The sequence below is a fragment of the Prunus mume genome, linkage group LG7 (assembly GCF_029339155.1).
Source record: "Prunus mume cultivar Tortuosa linkage group LG7, ASM2933915v1, whole genome shotgun sequence".
NCBI classification, from domain to species: Eukaryota; Viridiplantae; Streptophyta; class Magnoliopsida; order Rosales; family Rosaceae; genus Prunus; species Prunus mume.
This window is the reverse complement of record NC_142704.1, coordinates 14,591,554-14,603,924: the sequence shown is the minus strand read 5'-3', so window position 1 is coordinate 14,603,924 and position 12,371 is coordinate 14,591,554. Positions and strand designations below refer to the sequence as shown.

Genomic DNA, 12,371 nt, shown 5'->3' with positions numbered 1-12,371 from the left:
ATCCTCCCCTCTCGACTGGAAAATAGGGCAGCTACATTCCCAATTTCATGGCGACTTTCTGTCGCCGTAACGACATTATTTCGTCATCGTTCCTTCACGAAAGTTGCTCGCCATCATCTCCTCTTTCGTCTTCCCAAAATACCCGACTCAAACAGCAGGTGTTTGTGGCCAATTTTGGCTAGAACAGTACAGCAGTCATGGCCTATTTCCGTTGCCGTAACAACCTTATCTTGTCGTCGTTCCTTCATGAAAGTTGCTCGTCATCACCTCCTCTATCATCTTCCCGAAAACCTGACCCATACAGCCAGCGTTCGTGGCCATTTTGGCCGGAACAGTCCAGCAGTCAGGGCCTGCCACAAACCCAATTTCACGGCGACTTTCCGTCACCGTAACGACCTTATCTCGCCGTCATTCTTTCATGAAAGTTTCTCACCATCACCTTCTATATCATCTCCCCAAAATACCGGACCCAAACAGCCAGAGTTCAAGGCCAATTTTGGGTGGAACAGTCCAGCAGTTTCCATTTGTGGATTGCAGTTTCCGTTTCTACATTACAGTTTCCGCTTCTGCATTGGAGTTTCTGTTTTGATCAGTGGTTGGTGTGTAGAGTTTTAGGGTTTCATTTGGACAGGGATGGGAGTTTGCATTGTGGTTTGATGTGTAGGAATCTTTGGTATTTAGATAGTCTATTGCTCGGTTGATCATTTTAGCAAACCAGAATTTCATGTTATATCTATTTGGCAAAAGGAGGAATTTTATCCTTCACTACGTCAAATGTCATCTTTGAGAGATCAATTTTGCACACACTGCATTACTAAATTGTTTTATCATTTCCTGGCATTGGAAGTAGAATTTTATGAACATTAATAATTATATAATATTGATGAAATATAGTTTGTTTTCAATAATAAAACAAGATAGATTACATTTTGATTGGCCAAAGAAAACAACATTGATTTCATTACCATTATCCCAACTCTTTAGTTTAGGTGAACAAGAACATGCAATTTTAACCTGAAGCAGCATTTTTATACTCAATCAAGTTCTCGGAGACAAAGGGCGATCTTCGATGACACAAAATGGAAACTAACAGTTTCCAATTCCGTTCTAGCACTTTCATCATGCTTTTGCATTTTGGTTCCTCACTTATTAATATGTTTATTTTTTCTCATACTTTGCAGTGCAATTTTGTTTCTATTAAATTAGTTTTTGTTTTCTGTTTTTTTTTATAGTTTTTTTTTTGCTTTTTTGTTTTTTTATTATTATTTACATCGTTGATATCTAAATCGTTTTTGTCTTAAAATCCCACTAAAAAATGAGAAATTTTGGCTTGTTTCTTACTAGATGTTGGCATGAATTTTTCGGTTTTCAATTTTTGTTTTTGTTTGCAATTTCTGTTTTTATTTATAGTTTTTATTTATGTTTACATTATTGATATCTACATTATTTTGTTTTGTATAACTCTAGAGTTAAGTATTAGGGATTCGGTACAAATTTTGCACGTATTGATGTTGAAATCATTTTTTTTTTAAATAAAAAAAATACCATTGATTGTTAATATAAATATTGCCTAACTTACAAAATATCACAAAAATAAGGTTGGTGTAGTGGTTTGTGAATGAGGCTACCCTCCTTTGATGGTCAAGGTTTGAGTCTCTTCAAGCACACAAAATTTCCTATTTTTTAGGTTAAGGGCAACATAGTTGGTGAATGGCGATGGCTGGCCGAATCTGGCGTGTGGATGGTGGTGAATGATCGGAAGTTGGCGGCGGTGGCTGGCCGCCGACGACTTGGTTGGCGATGGGCGGTGAGTAGTAGCGGTTGGTGGTTGGAAGGGGATTGCCAGATATGAACATGTGGCATAGTGTGCTTGACTTAGAAGGAGTAGCATTTTGTGTAATTTTGATGTTTTTTAATTACATTATTGTAAAATTAGGTACTATTTTGTCTTTGGCCTTATGCTAATTAGGTAAAATTGTATTTATATCTTCCAAATTAGTAAACTATATAATGTCTTAAAATGAAAGCTCCCTAGTTTTTATGGCTGTAATATTTAGTGAAGTTTATGATTTTTGTTGATGCATATTTGAGAACAAAAAAAAAGGTATTAATGTTTGAAATGATTAATTTCATAGTTTAGAATTATAGTCACTCTTAGTCCAGTGCCCCATAAAACATAGGACAGAATTTAGTCTAAGCCTATCCTAGACAATTCTCATAATTAGTCTTGTCCAAGCTAGTCCTACGTAACAAATAGAGCCTCGATGTATGACTAAAACCAGTTTTATGATACCCCGTTCGCTATTGCTTATAGTCATTGTGATATGATTTCCTGGCTGGCTTTGGTTTCAGATTATTTGCTCATGTGTCTATGTATGTGTGTTACTTTGTGCCTTTTGATTTAGTCAGGTTCTATTTGCAGATATTACAGTAGATGGGATGCAGGCATTTGGATCCTTAAGGAATTGTCTTAGCAAATATTGGTTACTGTTTATGGCTTACATAAATGGGTACGCAATTGGTGCATGTTTTTTCACCTAGGCCAAAGTTTAGCAGTGGTATGTCACGGTGATTATCCTTTCTCGGTGTTTTTTCATCGTTATGATTTATCTATGGCACTACTAATAGTTGTAAGTTCTTTCTTGTCTTTGAATCTTAAATACTAACCTTGGTCTGACATGGTAGCTTAGGATTTGTATAGAAGCCTTCTTCACCTATGCAGTTCTTTATCTCTTTCTCGGATGGGGTGAGATTGCTTTTTAGAATGTTTAACTGCTCGGGAAGGGGCTGCTATTTATATGCATTAGGTTCAGGTATTTTGCCCATCGAAGAATACCTGATCCTATCCTGATTGCATTAGGAATAAGTGTTTCAATCCATATGTGATTAGGAATTCTCAAGGTTCTAGTTATCCAATTAATATTGCACTTTAACTAGAACTGCAGATCTGCTCTAATCCTATTTCTTGACTAACACCAAGAGCTGTAAACCCAATGTGATTAGAAGACCATCTATAAGTGGATTAAGACGATGCAATGTCTTACAGTCTCCCACTTGGTCAAATAATCACAACAGTCCATGGTGTAATCACTTTAAGGCCTTGTGAAACAAGATAGAGCAATTCCTACTAAGCCACTGTCAATTACGAAAAACTCCAGTGAATTATCGAAATTACTTGAACAAAACATTTCAAGATTCCTATAATTACAACTGAAATCCTTCAAAATCACATAAGGCTTCGATCAAGATTGAAACCAGAAATCTGCATGACTTAACTGTCTGTGCAAAACAAGTCATGCTTCATTCATTGCCCCTTAATGACTACTAAGGTCTAATTGCAAAAATTGCACAAATGTCATGAATGTATTGTGTTATAGCAGTTACTTTATTTGCTAGCTATTACTGCTTTACATATACATTCAAGTATGAAATATATCCAAACAGATTAATTAATTAAAACAAAACAAAACAACACTTTATAAATTCTCAAACTTCCAGATCATCCATCGAAACTTTTACTAATTAACCAAACATAACCATTGATCTTAAGACAAAACTGAAATGCTCCCACTGATCTAGCCACTCTTATCTTCCATTAATCCCATATTCGAACATGTCTGTGAAAAGCTTCCTTTGGCAATCCTTTATTGAGAGGGTCTGCCACCATGTCATTTGTGCTGATATGATCCAAAACTGTGTAGCCATCTCTTATCTTTTCTTTGACTGTAAGAAACTTAACATCCAAAATCCTTGAAGCCTTTGTTCTTTTGTTTCCCTTTGCAAACAAGACTGCTGCACTATTGTCATTCCACAGCTGTACAGGTTTATGTATAGAGTCCACTATTTTCAGGCTTGTAATAAAATTCTTCAACCACATTGCCTGTGCAGTAGCTTCATAACATGCTAAAAATTCTGCCAACATTGTAGATGCTACTGTTAGAGGTTGCTTGATGCTTCTCCAAGATACAGAAGCATCTGCAAATGTAAACACATATCCTGATGTTGATCTGAGATCATCCTTACAACCTGCAAAGTCTGCATCTGCAAATCCTTCTAATTTCAAACTGTCACTTCTTTTAAATACCAACTTGTAATCCATAGTCCTTTTCAAATACCTTAATACCCTTTTGCCTGCAACCCAATGCGCCTGTCCAGGATTAGATTGAAACCTCCCTAACACACTAATAGGAAAAGCAATGTCAGGTCTGGTGCATACTTGTGCATACATCAGACTTCCTACCAAAGAGGCATAAGGTTTGTCACTCATTTCAGCCTTCTCTTGCTCAGTTTTTGGTGCCTGTTCTCTGCTCAGTTTGTCTCCTTTTGATATAGGCATGTCAGCCCACCACATCCTAGCATATTAAACCTTTGCAATACTTTTTCTATGTAGTTCTTCTGTGATAAACCAAGAGTTCCTTTCTCTCGATTCCTGCTGATTTCAATTCCTAAAACATAGGTTGCTTCACCAAGATCTGTCATCTCAAAATGTTTGGACAAGAATTCTTTGCAGTTATGCAACATTGACAAATCTGTGCATGCCAATAAAATATCATCCACATATAGTACTAGTATGATGAAATTCCTCCCACTCACCTTCATGTAAATACATTCATCCAATGCATTTTCTGTAAAACCATACTGTTTAACAACTTCATCAAACTTAATGTACCATTGTCTTGAGGCTTGCTTAAGACCATAAATAGATTTGCACAGTTTGCATACAAGATTTTCTCCCTTCTCTTGAATGAAACCCTCTGGTTGTTTCATATATATATCCTCCTTTAGATTTCCATTCAAGAATGTTGTCTTTACATCCATTTGATGCAAATGCAAATCAAAATGAGCCACTAGTGCCATTATCACTCTAAACGAGTCTTTGGTTGAGAGTGGTGAGTATGTTTCATTATAGTCTATCCCTTCTTGCTGTGTGTATCCCTTGGCAACTAGTCTTGCCTTATATCTGTCAATTTTCCCTTTAGAGTTCCTCTTAGTCTTGAAAACCCACTTGCAGCCTATAGGTTTACAACCTTGTGGCTGATTAACTAGTTTCCATACACCATTCTTCTCCATAGAACTCAGTTCAGATTTCATAGCTCCCCACCAATTTTCACTCTTCTCACTGGACATGGCTTGTTTATAGTTCATAGGATCTTCAATTGAATTCACATCATGCTCAGATTCTTGCAAATAGACATAGTAATCATCCGGCAATGCTCTTTTCCTTGGTCTTTGAGATTTTCTTAATTCTATGTCCATCTGATTATTGGTTTGTTCTGCAGGCAGATTCATATTTGTGTTTTCTGGTGGCAAATCTTGCATTTCTTGATTTTCCTGCTCAAGTATCATGTGATCTTCAACAAAACTATCTTCTTGTACAGATGGCGTGCCACTCAACTCAAAACTGGGCAGTGTAGAATTCTTTATCTGTATTAGAACACTCGCGCATTTTCTGTCACTACTTCATCAAAATCAAAATTTTCTTCTTCTGTTACCTCAGTTTCAGACTCAATAAATACAGCTCTTTGTGTTTCTACGAATCTAGTTGTGTTTTGAGGGCAATAGAACCTGTAGCCTTTAGTCCTTTCTGGATAGCCAACAAAATAACCACTGGTTGTTCTTGAATCCAACTTTTTCTCCATAGGATTGTACAGTTTTGCTTCTGCCTTACACCCCCAAACTCTCAAGTGATTCAAACTTGGTTTTCTTTTCACCCACACTTCATAAGGGATAGCATTCACACTTTTAGTAGGTACCCTATTTAATATGTAGTTTGCAGTCTTTAAAGCCTCTCCCCAAAGAAATATCGGCAACTTGGAACAACACATCATACTTCTCATCATATCCTTTAGAGTTCTGTTTCTCCTTTCTGCAATTCCATTCATTGAGGAGTGCAGATTAGTATCTTTGTGCAATAATTCCCTCTTGTTGTAGGAACTTAGCAAAAGAACCAGGATTTCTCCCGGTTTCATCAAACCTTCCATAATACTCCCCTCCTCTGTCAGATCTAACTACTTTGATCTTTAGGTCCAACTGTTTTTCTACCTCAGCTTTATAGATTTTAAACATGTCCAATGCACTGGATTTCTCTTTAATAAGAAAAACATGTCCATATCTAGAGTAGTCATCTGTAAAGGTTATAAAATAGTTGAACCCTTCATGAGTTGGAGTTGGAAAAGGCCCACAAATGTCTATGTGTATTAGTTCCAGCAACCCTTTGCTCCCTATTGCTCCTTTCTTCCTTAAATTTGTCAGTTTTCCTTTTACACATTCAATGCATACTTCTTCCTGTGTTATGATTCAATGGTGGTATGACTAATTCTTTGCATAGGATTTTAATTCTATCCTTTGAAACGTGACCAAGTCTTTTATGCCATAGAGTGTAGGAAGCTTCTTTGTTTGTTTGAGTTTCAACTGAGTTAATTTCCATGATTGTTTTGCAACTTAATCGAAACATGCCATCAACAAGATTTGCTTTTCCAACTAATTCTTTATTTCTGAAAATAGAACAACCAAAATCATCAAAGTTCAAAGTGAACTTTGACTTTACAAGCCTAGCAACTGAGATTAGGTTCTTCCTCATAGCAGGAACATAAACCACATCTTCTAATTCCAAAACAAAACCAAAAACTAATTCAATCCTAACTACTCCAATAAAATCAACTTGAACTTTCTCTCCATTGCCTACGAACACCTTCACTTCATCCTTGCTTGGGGGCCTCTTCCTTATGAACCCCTGCAAAGAATTAGTCACATGAATAGATGCTCCACTGTCTAACCACCATGAATCACAAGAAAAATCAACTAAATTCGATTCAAAACAAACTAGGATCTGATTAGTGTTACCTTTAGCCTTTTGTTTGTCCAACCACCTCTTGTACCTCCTACATTCTTTCTTCATATGTCCACCTTTCTTGCAGAAGAAGCATTTGTTTCCAACTGGTTTGAGAGCACTTGAATTGTCCTTTTCTTTCTGTTTACTAGTTTCAGAGTTTTTGTTCCACTTATGCTGCTTTGCTTGAACCATATTTATCACCTTAGCTCCCCTTTCTCTTATCAGATTGTCCTCAATTTCGACACTTATAGTGATGAGATCATTAAGTGTCCAACTTTCTTTCTGGGCTATGTATGTATTTCGAAGGGGTTTAAAATCCTTGGGCAGAGAGTTCAATGCAAAATGCACCATCATATCCTCATCTACTGTCATGTTCAGCTCTTGTAGTTTTGCCCCAATGTCAATCATGTTCATAATATGAGCTCTAACACACCCTTGCCCATCATACTTCATGTCAGTTAGTTTGTTCAGCAGTGAGCTTTTGGCAGATTTTTCAGAAACTTTGAACCTCTGAGCTATGAACTCATAATATTCCTTTGCACTTTTAGTCTTTGGAATGCTGCCTTTAACTGAAGATGCCATAGCCCTCTGCATGATTAACATGGTCATCTTGTTTGCCTTTTCCCATTTGACATATCGGGTCTTGATTTCTGCAGAAGCACTTGTGGCAGGTGCTTTGAGAGGAGTTTCTTTGAGAACATAGTCATAATCCAATAATCCTAAAGATATAGCCAGATCTTGTTTCCACTTGGAGTAGTTTGTTCCAGTCAAAGTTTCGATGGAATGATAGCTGGAGGAATTCACTGTAAATCACATTTAAATGAATAAAACTGTCCCCAAAAACTGTATTCAAACATTATCAATTCATATCTTTGGACCATGAATCAAACATGTTTTCAAAACACTAGATTATTATGGCTTAACACAACACCCTGCACAAGAAAACTTTAATCTTTGGATCAAAGCTTTCCCGTTTGTTTGTGTGAAACCTTTTATCCATGTTTTCCATCACAGTTAACATCAATTCATACTATTCCTGTCTTTGGATCGAGAAGAATATGAAAGGCTATGAACTGTGATGCAAATATTGATCAATCTGTTGATTTAAATTGTATCTGCAACAGGGTTTAGGCTGCTATGGCTCGCCTAACTTATGCAGCTGCAATTTAAATCTATGAACAATAATCTTTCAAGTATGATCGAGTATGATACTTTATACTCTAGATCATACTTTAACAAATAAGATATGCAATTTTACTCTACATGACTAATTGATCAGAAAATTTATACAGATTTTAAAACAATACAGATTCCTTTTGAAAGTTTTAAAATCAGCAAAACAGTTGTAGATTTAAGAACAAGACCTAGAGCTCTGATACCACATGTAAGTTCTTTCTTGTCTTTGAATCTTAAATACTAACCTTGGTCTGACATGGTAGCTTAGGATTTGTATAGAAGCCTTCTTCACCTATGCAGTTCTTTATCTCTTTCTCGGATGGGGTGAGATTGCTTTTTTTGAGAGTGTTTAACTGCTAGGGAAGGGGCTGCTATTTATATGCATTAGGTTCAGGTATTTTGCCCATCGAAGAATACCTGATCCTATCCTGATTGCATTAGGAATAAGTGTTTCAATCCATATGTGATTAGGAATTCTCAAGGTTCTAGTTATCCAATTAATATTGCACTTTAACTAGAACTGCAGATCTGCTCTAATCCTATTTCTTGACTAACACCAAGAGCTGTAAACCCAATGTGATTAGAAGACCATCTATAAGTGGATTAAGACGATGCAATGTCTTACTAATAGTGACAAAAGAGGTTCTAACACGTAATTGCTTCATCAACGTCCCTTGTGTTTTTTGTGTCGCTTCGGCTATTCGGAGGACTGCCTTAATATCAAATTCTGACAGAGAACCAGTTATGAGTAGAAGATATGAAAAGGCTGTGGTATCGTGTAAGATATGAACACCATCAAATTTCATCTACCCGAGATTTTTGCGCTAGCGTTCAGCCTGAAAGGCTATGCTGGGAAGGTTCCTCTCATGCAGTTGTGTTCAATAGGCTCGAAAAGGTTGCATGGATTTCATGAGGATTTTGTTATCCGTAAGCTAATCACTGAACTGTGCTATTCGTCTGACCCTCAATGCATTTTGGTAATTTTGAACGAGCGATCAGACTTACTACAGTCTGATATCCTGGCAAAGCTCTCCCTCTCCTTAGCGCGAAATCAAATGCCTAAATTTGCTACAATGATTCTGAATACTACTGGAGAAATAGAACTTGGGCCCCATGAATGTATTGTGCTTGGTTGTTCTACATATGGTAAAGACTGAGGTTGGATGCAAGGTGCAAGGTGTGTCCCAACCTCAAGGTGAGGGGTTGAATGTATTGTGCTTGGTTGTTGTGCACGTTCAAAATTTTAAATTAATTTCTGGATTTCAAACTGCTGGGCATATATTATTGGCGTGATTTGAGAACCATTGACTTTCTTTGCATACCAAGGATTCTCATATTAATTGTAATTGATTTATTTAATTCATAATTCACTACTGTAAATAGAAATAAGAATTTATTATTTTATTTGGCCATTAAGGCTTCATTATATTATAAATATGACTTCCTACAAGAAGAGGAATACGAAGAAAATTCTCACAAACAAATATTCTCTCATAGTTTCTCATATTTTAGCACGGTATCAAAGCAGCGATCTTGGGATTGTTGACTCTAGTTTCAAATCCTCGCCACCGCCAGTAGGGGAGGATGTTTTTTTCATTCCTCGTGGAGGTAGCACCATCGATATCGCCTCTCCTTCTCACCCGACCTTAGCTGAATTGAGTGCTCAAGTGGCTCAATTCTTAAAGATGCAAAACCAAACCCCAAACCCGATTCTGACTCAAGATCCGACCAAGACCCTTATTTCGACCACTATCTTCAAAGAATTGATTTCAGAAAGACCCAAACCTGTATTTGCCTCATATTTTAACAGATCGACTTGACTCGGACTCGGACCAGACTCGCTCATATTACAATCCAGATTCCCACTCAACCTATATTCTATGCATCTTTCCCTGCACAAATTACGACTTCCTGACCAATGACCCCAACACACTCGTGAAACTTGTTTCAAATTGCATGGACTACCTCGAATGGTGGGATACTTCTCAAAGATCCAACACAGCGTAATACTGCTAGTAATGGTACTTGTTATTGTTAAATTTAAAGAGAGATGTCATCGGCCTACTACTAACAACACCGATATTATCCCCAACTTAACCACTTACAAAGCCCAATAAGTGTGGAGTTTTTTCACTAAGGCCATCGATGATATTAGTAGTAAAATCATTCATTATATATTGTATTTTATTTAGTCAAGTTTCCGATGTGGAACTTATATTCTTTAACACGCCCCCTCATGTGGGACTACCACATAGTGGGCCACAGATGGCGCCAAATCCACATCAGAGTGAATCATTTAAGCCAACATGTGAACACCATGTATTGGATAAGGTGTAGGGGTAAACATTCAAATCCAACATGTGAACACTACATATTGGGTAAGAGTAAAGGCCCAGTTCAGGCCTAGTCAATCAACCCGCTTGATACCATGTTAAATTCAAAGAGACGGGCTAGCGGTCCACTACTAATAACACCGATATTGTTTCCTAGTTTGACACTACTAGGGTTACATTGCTCTTTACAGGATCTTAAGACTTATGTGACAATTTGGGCATGGTAAATGGATAGGAAAGTTATATTATTTGACATTATCTTCTGCACCAGTTCGTGATCTTTCGTTAATACTATTCAAAGTTGTCGTATCAAAGATAAACAACAAATTTTTTTATGGCATCTTCGCTTAGGACACCCATTATTTGGCTACTTTAAGTGTCTATTTCCATCTTTATTCCATTCTTGTGATGAGTCCAATTTTAAGTGTGAGACATGTATTTTGGCCAAAAGCCATCGCACTATGTTTCCTTTGAGTGATAGTAAAGTTGCAAAGCCTTTTGATTTAGTGCATTACTGATATGTGGGGTCCGGCTCGCATTACTTCGAACGGATTTTGTTGGTTCGTTACATTTATTGATAATTGTACCCGACTCATTTGGGTTTTTTTGCTGAAAAATAAACATGATGTTGCTTCCATCCTTCCAGAGTTTTGTACTATGGATGTCTACTCAGTTTCATGCTCGGGTCAAAGTATTCCTGACTGATAACGGAGGCGAATATGTGAATAATACTTTGGAGTCTTTCTTCCGTGCTTAAGGTATTATTCACCAAACAACAACCTCTTTTACTCCTCAACAAAACGGTGTGTCTGAAAGAAAGAACTGACAATTGCTTGAAGTTGCATGCTCTCTCGTATTGGATATGTCGTATTGGATATGTTTGTTCCCCATCATTTTTGGGGGTATATGGTGTTCTGCATGCTGCCTATTTGATTAATCGTACTCATCGCCGGGTTCTTGATTTCAAGACTCCGCATGATGTGTTTGGTGACCATGTTTCCCATGTCTCCGTCTCCAAGTTGCCCCCTGAAGTTTTTGGGTGTGTTGCCTATGTTCATGTCTACTCTCATCAACGGAGTAAACTTGATCTTTGTGCTCTGTTTTTATTGGTTACTCTTCTCGACCCGAAGGTGTTACTTTGACGTGACTTTCCATAAAGGTAACCTATTATGTTTTTATCTTGGTGTTGGTCCCAAGCAAGCAATACTCTTCTACTAAGTCACATTGACACAAGCGACCAGTCGCTTGTATTTGAAAATAAGATTCTTGTGTGGATGAGTTCAATGGCTATACTTATGCAGTGTAATTTCAAATGATCTATATCATCCACCTACCCAGAACCATTTAATGAAGTAATGTCTGCATCGCAACAAGCCCACTAGTCGCAAGAAGCATTTACTGGTTGGAAATCAGAGTGGTTAGGCGCCAATATTCTGACTTTCCATGACATTTAAGATCTAGTCACACCACCATGCTTCACGATCCCAAACCTATTACTTCAGACTCCACTATGCTCTCCCAATTGTCCCTCCAAGACTCCCCCTTACTAAGCTCCTGAGCAAATTATATTTTCCTGTAATGCACTTTCAATACCTTTATTTGCTTTCCTTAGTGGTAGATTGTAAGAAAATCCATTTATCAATATATCATACGAATTTTCAAGGCGGGAGTCATCTCATTCATCTCTGAGCAACGCACCGGAGCACCGGCCACCAACACCACCATTAAATGCCTTGTTGAATCAAACTGCATCATTTAAAATCCTCACCCAAACCTTATAATGTGTTTGAAGTTATACTGCTATAACAAAGTACAATATTCTTCTGAATGGATATTATGTGTCAACTCACGTCATATACATCATACCTAGTGTATTTGTGTGCATGCTAACCTCAAATTGATGGAGCCATAAATGTTGAAATGGATGCCTTGAACAAGAATAAAACATGAGATTTATCTCATATGGGTGTTTACTTTGAAGCATAAGGCTATGGTTCCATTGACCATTATAAGTCTAAATTGGTAGCAAA

The 12,371-nt window shown here is 37.3% G+C and overlaps 1 protein-coding gene and 1 pseudogene across 1 annotated transcript; both read right to left on the bottom strand.

Annotated features, from left to right (window-relative positions):
* Positions 1 to 3,595: 3,595 nt before the first annotated feature.
* Positions 3,596 to 4,336, bottom strand: LOC148915551 (secreted RxLR effector protein 161 pseudogene; annotated as a pseudogene).
* A 2,195-nt stretch (positions 4,337 to 6,531) lies between these two features.
* LOC148915550 (uncharacterized) lies at positions 6,532 to 7,878 on the bottom strand. The gene is made up of 2 exons (XM_089041550.1): positions 6,844 to 7,878; positions 6,532 to 6,733 (listed from the first exon to the last, which is right to left on the bottom strand). Exons 1-2 carry the CDS (start codon positions 7,439 to 7,441, stop codon positions 6,699 to 6,701), a joined length of 633 nt encoding a protein of 210 aa, XP_088897676.1. The 5' UTR covers positions 7,442 to 7,878; the 3' UTR covers positions 6,532 to 6,698.
* Between the last annotated feature and the right edge of the window lie 4,493 nt (positions 7,879 to 12,371).

Coding starts and splice junctions, on each gene's coding strand:
- LOC148915550 (XM_089041550.1), bottom strand. CDS start 7,441: ATGACCATGTTAATCATGCAGAGGGCTATGGCATCTTCAGTTAAAGGC. Junction 6,734..6,843: donor GGACAAACAAAAGGCTAAAG/GTAACACTAATC, acceptor AATTCTTTGCAG/GGGTTCATAAGGAAGAGGCC.